Source organism: Choloepus didactylus, chromosome 6, assembly GCF_015220235.1.
Source record: "Choloepus didactylus isolate mChoDid1 chromosome 6, mChoDid1.pri, whole genome shotgun sequence".
NCBI lineage: Eukaryota > Metazoa > Chordata > Mammalia > Pilosa > Megalonychidae > Choloepus > Choloepus didactylus.
In genome coordinates, this window is record NC_051312.1 from 33,728,202 (window position 1) to 33,742,206 (window position 14,005).

A 14,005-nucleotide genomic window follows, 5' to 3' on the forward strand; every position below is an offset into this window, starting at 1 on the left:
TGGGCTCTCTTAGTCCCTCTTGCTGGCTGTGCCCACATCACCATAAAGCTCCCTTTGGATTTTCTGAGGTGCTGGTCTCCCCTCCAAGGCACTGAACCCCTGGGGCAGGAATTATGTCTTTCCTGATCAACAGCTACATGTGCGGTACCAAATAGGTACTTAATAAATGTCATTGACTGAATGAACCAGTGGTGTCCCTGGGGATTTCAAGAGGTTCCCCCGATACATCTCTAAATCAGCCCCCTTTCAGTTCAACTTCCTGTGTCCCCACCTGCAGCAGAGTCTGGTGTAGGATGTCTGGGCTTCCTGGGAAGATGGCGCTGGCTGGAATGGTGGGTGGGGGGTGCGCCAGGCCCAGCCTCCTTCCCCACCCCCCAGTGGTGGGTGGACACCAGGTCAGGCTGGGTCTGTTCCTTTGGTCTGGAATTCCCTTCCCTGCCATATCTACCCTCCAGTGAAAACTGCCTCCAACCCAAGAAACCGAGTCCCAAGGAACAACTCCTTCTTGGGGTTATAATGGGGCTCATCTGCTTATACACTGCGTGCTGATATGTAGCAAGAACTCTGGGATCCTGTGGTTAAAAGGGGGAAATTTTAAGTTGTACGTATGTTACTAGAATAAATTTAAAAAAAAAAAATCATAGGACTATACAAATAAACAGTGAACCCTAATGTAAACTATGGACCATAGTGTTAATGATAATATTGTTTCATCAATTGCAATAAAGGTACCACAGTAATGCAAAGTGTTAATAATAGGGGAAACTAACCGTGTATGAGGGGGGTGGTATATGGGAACTCTGTATTTTCTGCATGATTTTTCTGTAAACTTACAACTTCTCTAACTAAAAAAAAAAAAAAAAAAAAAAAATGATCCTGGGATCCAGAGAATCGACTTTTGGGAAACAATCCCACATGTGGGAAAACTTTTATATGCAGGATGTTTATTCCTCATAAGAGAAAACAGTGGAAAACAACCAAAATGCCCAATGCCACGGTGGGGGGGCTGTTAACCTGTGGCCATCCGTGGGATGGAACATTATGCAGGCTTTTGGAATGAACATTACAAACTCTGTGTATTGGTGTGGAAGATGGCAACTAACATAATGAGCAGAAAGGCAGAACACATGACCCTCTGATTTCACCACCCTGAATCACACACAGGAAAAGAATCACTAATATCTTTTCTCCCTTCTGTCCTGGGTCACCCCAGCCGGGCGCCAGGCTCCCCGCCCCAGCCTGGGTGTTGCCCACCCTCTCTTGGCACTGTAAATTTACTGAGATCAGGGGCCATCATATTTGCCTTGTCACCAACTCCCCAGCCTTGCTCCAGTCCACGCACAAAGCCCAAGACCCTGCACACAGCAGGTGCTACATAAATGACTATTAAAGGCAGTACTGTTTGGCGGAGTCACTGGAGGCTCCGTGAGAATGGGCACTATATGTCAGCCATCTGTCTCCCCAGGGCTTAGAACAGGACCAACATGGTAGACCCTCCAGCATATTTTGCATGAGTCCAAGAGAGGGCTGAGGGACACAGACGGCATCCTAGAACGGGTAAGAATTCCTAAGTGGGGATGGTGGTGGTAACACCCATTGCGCTCCAAGCTATAATTGGGTTGTGGCCTATTCCAGGAATCCAGAAACCAACGTTAGGGCTCCAAAATCAGAGAGCTGGGGTTGAAATTCTGCCTTGGCCAAGTCTGGCCCGTGTGAAGCAAGGAGCTGAGCCTGCCTGGGGTTTGGGGCTGGAGGTGGCTCCATCAGCAATAGCTTTTCCCACCCCTCCATGCTCCCACCAAAACCTGGCTGGCTGAACAGGGCCTGGGGCTCCCAGAGAAGGGTCTTTTGTTGATCTGGCATTCATGACCTTCCTCCCTGGCCTGCTTGCACTTGCTCCCTTTAATTGTAAGCCACTTGTTGGCTTCTGGGTCCCAGTCTCCCCTGGTTTTACCCCACCTCTCTGCTCCTTCTCTGCCTCTGTGTGTCCTGTGAGGGCTGGCATCCCTCAGCCTGGGTCGCAGGCCATCCCCTCCACCCACCCCCCCCCACCTCATTCTGCTCAGTATCCTGGGGAGAAGTTCTCTCGGAGGCGTCAATGGCCATCTCTCTACCTGCTGAGGCTCCCAGGGCCTTTGGCTTCAGCCCAATCCTTTCCCCTGAGCTCCACACCCAAAGCTTGCTTGAATTCTCCAACCAGGTCACCCAATGATCCCAAACCTCAAATTCGTAGCCCCCAGTGACTTTACTACCCTGCCCACCCCAAATCTCTCGTCTCCCAGAGGGCACCTCCACACCCCAAGGGGCCTCAGCATCATCTTGGACCCCTGCCTCTCCTCCACCCCTTATACTACCTCTTGCCAAGTTGCCCAGTCCACCTCCTTGATCTTCCCCACATCCTCTCCCCATACCTCTTCCCACCCTGAGGATGGCCAGTGTCTCAGCTGGTCTCCCCGCCTCCCCATTCATTCCCTACCCAGCAGCCAGAGCGCTCTTCCTAAAATATCAACCTGAGGCTGCCATCCCCTACCTAAACCCTCGCAGGCTCCCACTGTTCCTCAGTGAAAAGGCCTGTGTTTCCTAACGTGGCCTACAAGTGCCTGCACACCCTGCTTTCCACACACGTGCCCAACTGGATGTCGAAGACAACTCTGTTTCTAGCCTTTCGCACTTACTGCTCTCTCCTTCTTGTTGGATGACACTCACCCCTGCACCGGGCCTGAGCTGACATGGCTCTTCCTCTGGTGAACTTTCCTAGACCTGCTGAGCCTGGTCATCACCACCCCAAACAGCCTGTCTGGTAGGGCCTTGTCTGTCTGTTTGTCTCCTGCTACTCCTTCACTTGCATGATGACAAGGCCCATGTTTCTGCCTCTGGAGTGTCTCCCCAGTGATCCTGGCAAAGAGCAAACAGTTGTTGAGTGAACAAAGGAACAAAAAAATGTGTATAACCTAATGATGAGATCAATGAGGAGGCCCCCACATCTCTCAGTAGCCTCATCTCCCATCCCTGAGGCAGGGCGGGAGGGCAGAAAGGACACCATCCCAGGAGTCATGAGGCCTGGGCTCTGTCCCACTCTGCCGCAGCATGTTAGCTGTGTGTTCTTGGGAAAGCCACTTGCCTGCTCTGATGTCCACTTCAGTCAAAGGGAGGGAGATTGGTTTGGATGAGCTGATTTCTAAGGTCTCTCTCAGACCATGACTTTCCTTCCACACACTCAAGTCAGGCTGCTCACCTTGCTTCCCACGAGCACCCCCTTGTCCCCACTGCTCCCCCACCCCTCAGTGAACCATCCGTCTTCCTCCCCCCTATCCAACTCCAATCCACTCCAATGTGTTAATTTCTAGATTTTCTTTTCTAGAGGTTTTTTTAAATATTGAATGTGTATCACTTTAATTTAAATTTTCTTTATTATTTTGTAAGTTACAGAAGTAACCTATGCTCATCGTAAAAATAAGGACTCAAATAATACAGATAGATGTAAAATAAGAAGTAAAAATCCTTTATCCAATACCATAACCAGAGGTAACCTGTTGGACCATTTCTATAATCAGAAACAAACAAACAAAAAACTCCACATGTATTGTTTTAAACAACTACTAACACACAAGTGCTGCCCTTCTTTTCAGGTCACCCCACAGTCTCCTTCAAGATCCCAAACTCACAGCTGTCCTTTCAGGGTGATTCTGAAATCAGACTGCCTGGGTTCAAATCCGAGCTCGGCCACTTCATCTGCGAAGGGGGATAACATCACTACTCTCTCTCCATGGTTACAGTGTGGAGTAGCTGCTCTAGCACCTGGAAAGTGCTTTGAGATGAGCCGGAGCTAAGCAAGTACCCCCCAAGTGTCTGGCACTTGTTATTCTCTGATCTCCTGCACTGGATGTTATCCTTAGTGAAATAATAAACCAATACATAATTATTGAGCACCTATTACATGCTGGGTATTGGGGATACAAAAGTTTAGGTACTGACCCCTCACGCCTTCTGGGAACTGACAACAGAACTGGGGGCCCAGGAGCACATGCCCGATAATAAAAACAGCCCTGTGTGACTACGGCTCTGACAGCTCTTGAAACACTCAACATGTGTTATCTCATCTAGGACTGCTCTGAGCAGGGGTCAAAGCCAGCATCTTGGAGAAGAAACAGGCTCAGGGGGCTAAGTGCCCAATTAAGAAGGTCAAGCTGAGATTCAAACCCAGGCCAGCTGGATCCATCACCCCACAAAAGAGTCATGGGAAAGCACTAGCTGTCCAGGGTTAAACCGAGTTGGGCCAAGTGCTGGGACAAAGGAAAGTGGGGGCTGCTAGAGTAGGCGGGACAGGCCCTGTGAGGCCTGGGACACAGACTCTTATTATTCTCACAAATTGGCCTTGTCTCCCCAGCCAGGCTGTGGCATCCTGGAGGGCCAGGACCACGCCTCAGCCTTTTTGTGGACCGTAGCCCTTGCCCCACCTGGCCCCGAGCTGGACACACATTCACTGGCTGGTGTTCACTCTGCCAGCTGCTCTCACTACACCCTCTGCGATAACCTGCTGGCCAGGGGCAGGGCAGGGACAGAGAGCACTGGGCCAGAGGTAGGGCCTGGTGGTAGAGTGGACAGAGACACCCAGACCTGGGTTCTAGTCTAGCCCCTGCCTCTGATTTTATTGGGTCCCGAGGCAAGCCAGTCGGCCTTCCTCTTAACTTCCTCATCTTTAAAATGAGCAGACCAATCCCCACTCACAGGTTATGAAAATGCTTTGGGCAGTAATGAGCTATACAGAGGACTGCCTGCATGGAGGAAGGGCACTTGTTGCACACTGAATCGATGTACATGACCTCATTTCCGGGCAGGGATTCATATTAATTAGCCCATTTAACAAAGGGCAAACGTCTGCCCAGGTCCTGCAGCTACGAAGTGATGGGTCTAGGATTTGAACACAGGCCCCTCTTGCTGGGTCTGATGCTCTCACAGTGCTATGGGGCCTCCACACAGGCAGCGTGTGTCACGGCAGATGGAGCCTTCTGCCCTGGCCTCCTCCATCTGGCCCCCCTCCCTCTGGCCCTCCCGGCTCACTCGGGGCCGCGGGGGAGGTTCCTGGGCCTGATGATGCCATTAGAGATCCCCAGGGGTCCCTGCCCACCTGAGGGCCAGGGAGTCAGTGACTGCCTGGTCAGAGGAGGGGCTGGCGCCAGAGCCCAGCTGGGGCTTGGCTGGGGCGGGGGCCCCAGGAGAGGGGGAAGGCGCCAGCTCATTAGATAGAGAAACAATGAGGTTTGTCTAAGCCCCCTTCTCCCAAGCTCTGGAGCAGTTGCACCCCCTTCTTCCTTCTCACCAACCAGGGGCCAGGATTTCAGGGGAGGGGCATCTATCCCTGCACCCCCAACACCCACACTTCCCTTCTCTGAAATCCACCTTCTAGCCCCCTTAATGCCAGGTCGGGGGCAGGGAGGAAGAGTAGCTCAGGTCAGGGTCCTGGGTACTTACCCCAGGGGTACCCCTGAGGGTCCCTGGCTGTTCTTGGATCTCCAAACCAGGCTCCCCCTCCCTCAGCTGGGCCTAGGACCCCCAGGCTAGTACTGTGGTTTCTACACCTGACCAGGTCCATGCTTGCCGAAGTGCACAGAGGGTCCTCGCCCTGCGAGGCCTGGGAATTAGGCCAGAGAGGGCTGGGGGAGGGGCCCACGACTCCCTCTTTCCAGTACCAAGGCCGTCTGTTTCCTCAAGAAACTGGGACCCACGGGACCTCTCAGCCTGCTCCCATCTCTATTCAGAAGCCTTTGGAATGGGCACAGGCAAAGCCCCAGTCTGCCTGTCTCCTCTGGGATCACAACCGAGACCCAGGCCCAGTCGCAGCCCCAAAGTAGGTGAGAAGGCGGCCTCAGCGCCCCCACCTCCAATGCCGGCGCAGGCTCTCCCACCTTAGGATATGGAATGGCAGAGGGAGCAGCGCCATGAAAATACAGCAGCTATCAGTCTGGACTTGAGGCTAAGGGGGTTTGAGTGGGGGTTCTGTCCGGGGAAGAGATTCGCTCCCGGGATCCGGCGTGCGTCCGTGTGTGTGTGTGCGTGTGTGTGTTGCGCCGGGGGAAGGCATATCAGTTTCGGCTGAAGGGCGGGGCGCGAGGGGATTCTCACCTGAAATTGGGAGGCGACGCGATGTGCAACCCCAGGAACGGGGAGGCGGCCGGCGGGGACGCGGCCCCCCCGCCCAGGCCGCCGCTCTCTCGCTCCGCCATTCTCCCGCACAGCCCTGGCCATCCGGGCGGAGCGCGGCGCGGAGGAGGCGGCGGCGAAGGTGGCGGCGGCGGAGGAAAAGGAGGCGGAGGCGCGGCAACAAGGCCGCCGCCGTCGCGTGGCTCCTGCTGGGGCGGGCGCGGCGGGCGCACCTGCGCAGGGCAGGGCGCGGCTCCGCACCGCGCGCCGCTCCCGGGACTGGAGAGAGCCCCGCTGCGCGCGCCCCGCCCCCGCCCCGGCGGCGCTCTCCGAGGTGCTGAAGTCACCGCCCCCCGTCGCCCCCAGCCTTGGCCCAGCTCCGCCCTAAACTCGACCCTAGGCCTTCTCCCCTCGCGAGGCCCGCGGTCATCCGTGCGGGTTCTGCCAGTTCTGTCCCTTGGGGCGGGCCTCGCGCCGGGGTGTAAGTTAACTAATGGCTGGACCTTGGGCCCCAAGGCTCTGGCTGGCCCCCGTAGCAGACAAAGAAGGCAATGAAAGCAGGCAGGAAAGGAGGGTCATGGAGGAAAGCGAAGAGGACAGAGAGGGTGCCCCAGAGGGTTCCTAGAGCAGAAAGGTTTGGAGTCAGGTGGCGTGAATTCACAGCCTGTCTCCCTAAGTGAACAGACAGGAGAGAAGGGGCTGTGGGCCAGACCGGGGGCCGTGCATTAGTGATTTAACAATCCTAAGGTTCAATTTTCTCACCTTTGAAATGAGGACAGGAATGGCTTCTCGCATGCTTGTCATGATGATGAAATGTAATACGAATGTGTTGTCACTGAAAGCCAGGCCTTCCTCAACACTGCACCTCCTGTGTTGGGGTCCAGGCTTCACCTCTTTCCTGTCCCCGTATCTTGACCCCAAGGACCATCCCTAGAGGGTCAGAGGGGCCAGGGGGCTTGCTGACACCAGGAACCTGTGTTTTCCTACCCTATCTGTTGACCTCTTGGGATTCAGCACCTCCACCCCTGCTTGGTTTGGGCTGTGGTTCGTTTTGCTCCTCTCTTCGCTCAGAGGGCTGAGCCTGGGCCTCCAGGCCTTCTGGGCCCCATGTTCCGCAGGTGAGTTCTTTCACAGAGCATGAGCTACTTGGCACTCAGGCTGCTGGCCAAGGCCAGGGCCCCCACTTTGGTGGGTCAGAGGCTCTGGCCAAACCTCACTGGCTTCCCTGGCCAACTAAGAGAACCACAGAGGCCCCATCCTTCACCTCTCTCTGAAGAACGGGCAGAGCATTTTTTAACAGCTTGTGAATTCCTATTTGTAAATCCGAACTGCCCACTAGTCATGATGGCCCCCTTCCTTAAATGTAGCTCCTAGAAAGGAGCTGTAGGCACCCACCCTGCAGAAAATAACCCCCATCTCCAGCCCTGAGGACATCCCAGTACTTAAAGCCAGAGGCCCTGGTTGTCTCTCTTTTCCCTGCCCCTGGCACAGGCACTTTTCTTGAGGTCCTTACAGTAACCAACTGCTGCTATGGTACCTGGATTTTTCTTTGAGGAAAGCACTTTTGCAGTCATGGCTAATAAGTGTTATTACTTCAGAATGTGCTGGCTCAGCTAGGGAGGATGGGAAGGTCAGGAGTATGTGTGTGTATGTTTGGACAATTCCTTTTCCAGAACCTTTTGTCCCAGAACAAAGGAATTTTAGCCCAGGGGCCAAGCCAAAGCCACATCAGACAGAAACCAGGAGAGAGGGAAGGGGGCCAGCAGAAGTTTCAAAGCAGGTCTGAGAATGAAGCAGGCCCCAGGGTCAAGTCCCTCCCTTTTCCAATCTGTGCAGGGCCAAATGTGATATTCCTGGGCCTTGCCTGAGCTCCTCCCACAGGAAGTTGGGCTGTGGGCTACAAAAGCTCCCAGTCCCAGAAGTCCAAGGTTAAGGGGAATTCCTAACTAGCAGGAAATCCCATGCACACTGTAGAGAGAGAGAGGTCACTTCCTGTCCTGATGACATGGGAGAAAGACGGCATCCAGGCCAGAGCCAAAGGGCCTTTGTTCCCTCCTCACCACACAGAAGCAGCTCAAGTGAATGCTACTAAGGTAAAGGGCCTGGAGTGGGCCGCGACACTGACTGATCCCCTAGCCTGGGGGGCCTAAGTAGGCTGAAGGCTGGAGGCCCACAGGACAGCACTCAGGAACCTCCCATCCTGGGCTTGGAGTGCTCTGCATCCTCTGGCCAGCTGATCCCAACTCTGGCCACCGAATTTTGCTCCCCTGGAACGGCCCCCTCCCTCCCACCAAGGAGTGAGAGGCTCCTGGCTCCAGCAGAAACAAGATGGTTCTGGCCTAAGACCTCACTCAGGCTCAGCCTTAAAACTCCCAGCCCCGAGACCTCTCATAAGATTGACAGTGGCACAACTTTGCTTAGACAGGATCAGACATTTATAAAACAAGAGAATATTCACAAACAAATCGTGGGAGAAACACACCTTCCCAGTGATAGAAAATCTCTATATAAAGTGCATTTTGCCTGCGACCATCTCTTCCCCATGCTGGCCGTTGGATCAAGATATGGGACATGACTGCAGCAGCCACCAGGACCACCTGTGCCAGAAGGGAGCTACAAAGACACTGGCCATACCCTCTCCTCACCCCTCCCCTCCCAGCTCTAGGAGTGGACTGCTCCACTCCACTGGAAGGTTGTCCTGGGGATGGGCCAACATGCCAGGGATGGTGGAGAAGCAGGGGGAGGTGGTCCTGGAAACTTTTACTTTAGGGGAGACAGCCATCATTAAATATAGGCAGGACAAGGGAATCACCTTGATGTTTGAAGGTGCTGCTAAATAAATACTGACTCTCGCCCTAAGCCCTCTGGCATTCGCAGTTTTTCAGACTACCCCTTCCAGACTTACTCTACTGCCCTTCTGGCAATGGCTCCTGATTGTTTTTCCTCCCGGTGGCTGGGGCTGAGGGAGCAGGGAAGCCCCCAATCCAATGCTCCAAATGCACACCATCACACGTGCCCTGCTCCCCTCTCCACGCTTTGATTACAGGACATTTCTAGTAAGGGTGACACATACAACAGTTGGAATCTAAAGGCAGCTCTCTGGCTGAGAAAACCTGAGGACATCTCAGGAAGAAGCCTGTCAATGTGCCAGACAGCTGTAGGAGACAGAGGCCTGGCCACAGGGTTCTGGTCTTAGGACAGAGGACAGTGAGGGACAGGGGTGGGGCCAAAGGAGTTATCAGCTATGAGGCTAGGTAAGGTCACCGGGGAGGTAGAGAGGAGATGGCCTAGAGGCCAGCTTAATGTAACATGTGAGGACAAAAATTCAAAGAGGAATCAATCTCTGAGCTACATGTACACATGTAGGTGCACGCATGCGCGCGCACACACACACACCACACACACACCTTGTGGCTCAGGTAGAGGCCACATGGTAGAAGGAAGACTTGCTCCAGTTAACCACAGTCTTTGTTTTCATTGAGACTTTCTCAACACAGGCCTTTGACGGTGGGAGTGGAGAAATGGGAGGCACAGGCCACTTCTAGAATGCAGGGCTTGGCTTCTCTGAGTCAAACCTCCCACTTGCTGCTTCTGGCAGGGTTGACATGCTGGGTTTGATCTCTATGTGGACCTTTGCCAACTACCCCTGGCAGTCCCTACCCACGAATCCATCTGCCTGGGTCCTCAGAGTCCAGCTACCAGGACAGCTGACATGGCAGCCTGGATGCTGACCAGCCCAGGGCAGGCCCTGGAAGCCTCCAGAATGGACTGGAATGGCTTCTCTGGCTGGATTTCAGCTGTCCTCATTGGCAGCACTGTGGTGCCTTGGAGAGTGGTCAGAGGGGCCAGGGGGCTTGCTGACACCAGGAACTTGTCTTTTCCTGAGGTTCTATGCCCCAAAAGGCAGATGTGCTGTCTCAGTACCATGCACCCACTGCACCAGATATCTGGGAGTCCTTCCATATGATGGTGGAAACTTCTCAGAGCCAGCATCTGTCTATGGCCTCATGGTCAGTCCTGGACATCCAAGGAATGGTCTGGAGAACCCAGCAGCAGGGAAGTTTTAAAATAAGGAAGAAGCTACTCCAGGTGGCTTGGTCTACTCCAGCCTGCCCAGCCTCCAGGTCAAAAAGTAGGAACTTAGCAGGGCTTTTTGGCTTTCTCTAAAATACCATCCTTGTGACAAGAGCCAAAAATGTTGTCCTATTGCTCCTTGGTCTGATGTGAGGAGGGAGGACCAGGGTGGCAGATGCCAGAATCCCCATTAGGGTCCTACAGCACTGTGCTCCATTCATGCAAGCCACTGGCTGGCAGGGACAGGACTTAGCTGAAAGCCACTGCTCTGACTTCCAGCCTTGTGTCTGGAGGCCGGAAAACAGTGCTTAGGGTAAAGCGTGCTATGGGTACTACTCCAGCCCAGGCAGCATTCAGAATCACAAGAGTGTCAACAGATGCATGCACACGTTAACAGGCACACCACTCCTTCCTCCACACATGCGCGCGCGCACACACACACACACACACACACACGTTCTCGCTATCTCCATCGGTGACCAGCTTTGTCCGCAGTTTGCACTCTGCTGCCATGGTGGCTGCCTTGGCACCCAGGCTTTGCTCACGGAGCAGTGGCTCTGCAGCTGGAAGAGAAAAACAAATGCAGAAAGGAGCATTCAGGAGGCTGCTCGTTACCCAGGGACACAAGTGCCTCTGGTTGCTTCTCTGGGGACAGACTGGGAACCGAGAAGTGCCTTAATAGAGAAGTGTAGGCCCAGCAGTGCCAGGGGACAAGGCTGTTGCTGGGATGCCACTGGGCTGACTGAACACTGGCCCTGTGAATGCTTACACAGGACAAGCTGTCCCCTGCAGGCCCTCTGGGCCTCCTCTGCTCCAGGTCTGAGGGCAGCAGTGGAGGTGGGAAGGCTATACGAGCCTCACTTGAGGCCTCTGGTGATACTTGCTCAGATACAAGAGCAATATCTGAATCTAGACAGAGTGGCTGTTACCAGAGATGAAAAATCAGAGAAAAAAAAAATGGTGAGAAGAGAAGCCAGCTGGGACCAGTAATTCTGAAGATGAAGGCAGTGACTGAGTTTAGAATCAGCAGGTGAGCAAATTTCCACATAGAGATGAGAGAATCCTGGCACAGTGCTACAAGACTGGGGCAAGGAGACACAAGATGACTCATTTTGGAGATTTTTAACATCCTGAATCTGGGGCAGATGGAAAAAATGGCCTCATCTCTGATAACAGAAGACAGTTGGTAAGCCCATCTTGATGCTGGGTTGCCTATTTAAATAGTTTAGCTTGACTGCGAGGCTGTAGAAACACATAGTGTTCCATTTTGTACAGTCAAAACGTTGGTGAGGCAGGTAATAGCAGAACTGCTTACTGAGCCTACTATGGGTCAGGCACTACACACTTGTAATGTCATTAATGCTGAAGATTTGGCTCCATTTTTACAGATGAGAAAACTGAAGCTCAGAGAGGATAAGTAATTAGCTCAAGACTACAGCATTCATAAGTGGCAGAGCCATGACAAGAAACCCAGGTCTGACTCTAAAATGCCTATTCTTACATTACAGTATCACCCATAAAGACCTCTTAGAGGACATGAAAAGAAATTCAACATGGTGGCATAAAGACTAATATCTCATCAATATACATGGAAGGCAAGTTGTTATTAGAAAAGGGAAAATCCTCTTAAGAATCAAAGACACTAGAGATGTGGACTCAAAATCAGTCTTCCATCACATGCAACTCTTTTAAGGTCACGTGCTTAATTAATCTGGAGCAGATTTTATCCAGGTGCTAATAATTTTTGCAGAAGCTGGACAAAACAAAGAGCAAATGTAGGTATAGATACTGGTGTGGATCAGTATTGTGTGCCTTATTCTTTAAAATGTGTATTTTTTCACCAATTTTTCCCCTTAAGTTTATACTACAGCATAGCCATATTTGTTACTAATGTGTGTATATGTTTATTCAAACATGCTGTGAGTATATATTCCATATACAAGTCTATCTCAGTTCCTGTCATTAAGCCAAAGAGATGACAACTATTTTTCTGAAACAGAAAATTTCAGGATTGGGTTAGTATATCACCATAGATCCTTCTTACCTGATGCCTCCATTTTCTGTTTTCTCCACCTGCACAGGTAGCAGAAAGAAAAAGAACGCTTTAAGAGTCCTTAGAATAAGGGCTCTTAAACTGGGGTTCTGGAACTTTCAAGGGACCAAGATTAGGCTTAGGAGTAGTCCATAAAGATCCTGAAGTCATGTGCCTGTTCTTGTATGTGTATGAATAAGTGCAATTTTCTGGAAAGAGACTCCTTCATCACACTCTCAAAAGGATGGTTAATCCAGAAAGGGTTTAAGAATCAATGCCAAAGGTTAAGACGACAAGGGGGATGAGGTGCGTAAAGTGAATTTAATAACAATTCACACATATACTGACTTAGGCATTATTAGTTGTGGGCCAGGCAGATGGTGATGTCCTGGCCTCAGATAAGCTACAGTGACCCAAATCCCTGTAGGGCAGGTTGATGGCATCCTCAATACTGAAAACCAAGGTTTAGAGGAACCAGAGAGTCCTAGTCTAAAAAGCTAGTCAAAGGTCTGCTTAAATAGTTACTGAACCTGTTTACTCAGCAGACAACTTGATCCTGTGCTCTTGTTCTCAAGCTAGGGCTTCAGTCTGCAGAAAAGAGGACCTGGGGAAATCAAATGAGATCCTTCAGGAAAGTGATGACAGCAGCACTAAAGGAAAGGGAAGACTGGCCTGGGCAGAGGCACAAGGGAAAAGCCAACTAAAAAAACATGCACTGAAAAATCAATCTCTTCGTTGTCCAACTTCTTCAACCTGTCATTAATACAAGAAACACAGAGGCAGCTGGAACAAAAAATAAGTTAATGGCTGCCTCCTTCTGTGCCCCTGTATTAGTCAGGATGGCCTCCTGGATACCCCTGCCCTCCCATTCCATCCTATCCATTAGATGCCAGTCCTCCCTTTCCCCCGATCCCAGTCCAGGGGGGAGGGTGTACATGTGTGCACGACTGAGCTTATGTCAGTAGGGGTACCACGACAGCTGAAGGTTTGGAGGAAATTTTGGAGGCTGTAATCAAAACTAAAATGTTTTTCCTCTCCCCACCATGCTGGGCAAGGCACAGTGCCCAAGATCTGAACAAGGCCAAGGGTTTGGTGCCAGCTCCCAAGTTAGGGCCAGGGAAGCACAGCGATGCAGCTGGGCCTGGATGGGATACAAAGCTGAAGCTCCTTGCTCAGCCTAATTCCTCAGTTAACCACACCCTAACCCTTCTTGTACCATACAAATCATAAGGAAGTGGAGGGGACATCACTCATGGAACAACTACTTATTGAGTGCCAGGAAAGTGCTGGGGGATGAAGACTGAGTCACGACTTCCTCATTTTCAGATTAGGAACTGAGATAAGATTCAGACATTGGAAGGAGGATAATCCAGGCTCTTTTCCAAATGTCATGCTGCCTTCCATTCCAGTAACTGTAGCATATTACAGATTGCACAGTGACTTTCACATTCATTATTTTAAGTAATGAGGGAGTGTATAACTAAACAAATGTCAAAAAAGACAAGGATGAGATTCTAAAAATCAGGTTTTACTTAATGAAGCTCCATGGTTAGAAAAGCTTGGGTGAAGTGCAGGCAGGAGGGGTAAGAGGTGATACCTGGCCATGACCTTCATATTCAGCTGGGCTTCTCTCCACAAATCACTGTGTGCCAGCAAAAGGGCAAATAGAACATGTGAGCTATTCCCCTGATGGTAAAAACAACTGGACCAATGAGAAAAAAATTTGTAAACAATTTGAGGATAATGGAATCCTGAGCA

The 14,005-nt window shown here is 51.7% G+C and overlaps 2 protein-coding genes across 3 annotated transcripts in view; both read right to left on the reverse strand.

Moving 5' to 3' along the window:
* The window catches only part of MAPK8IP1 (mitogen-activated protein kinase 8 interacting protein 1), a 20,893-nt gene extending 14,561 nt beyond the window's left edge, over positions 1-6,332 (reverse strand). Inside the window, exon 1 of the mRNA XM_037838629.1 lies at positions 6,124-6,332. Within this exon, the coding sequence (XP_037694557.1) occupies positions 6,124-6,224 (101 nt within the window). The 5' untranslated portion in view covers positions 6,225-6,332. The remainder of the gene's footprint in view (positions 1-6,123) is intronic.
* A 2,221-nt stretch (positions 6,333-8,553) lies between these two features.
* CRY2 (cryptochrome circadian regulator 2) overlaps positions 8,554-14,005 on the reverse strand; it is a 28,381-nt gene continuing 22,929 nt past the window's right edge. Inside the window, exons 12-13 of one of the 2 annotated variants that reach the window (XM_037839049.1) lie at positions 12,260-12,288; positions 8,554-10,778 (exon numbers count right to left, since the gene is read on the reverse strand). The gene's annotated coding sequence lies outside the window, so the exon portion shown is untranslated. The remainder of the gene's footprint in view (positions 10,779-12,259; positions 12,289-14,005) is intronic. The other variant, XM_037839050.1, reaches the window with a different exon arrangement.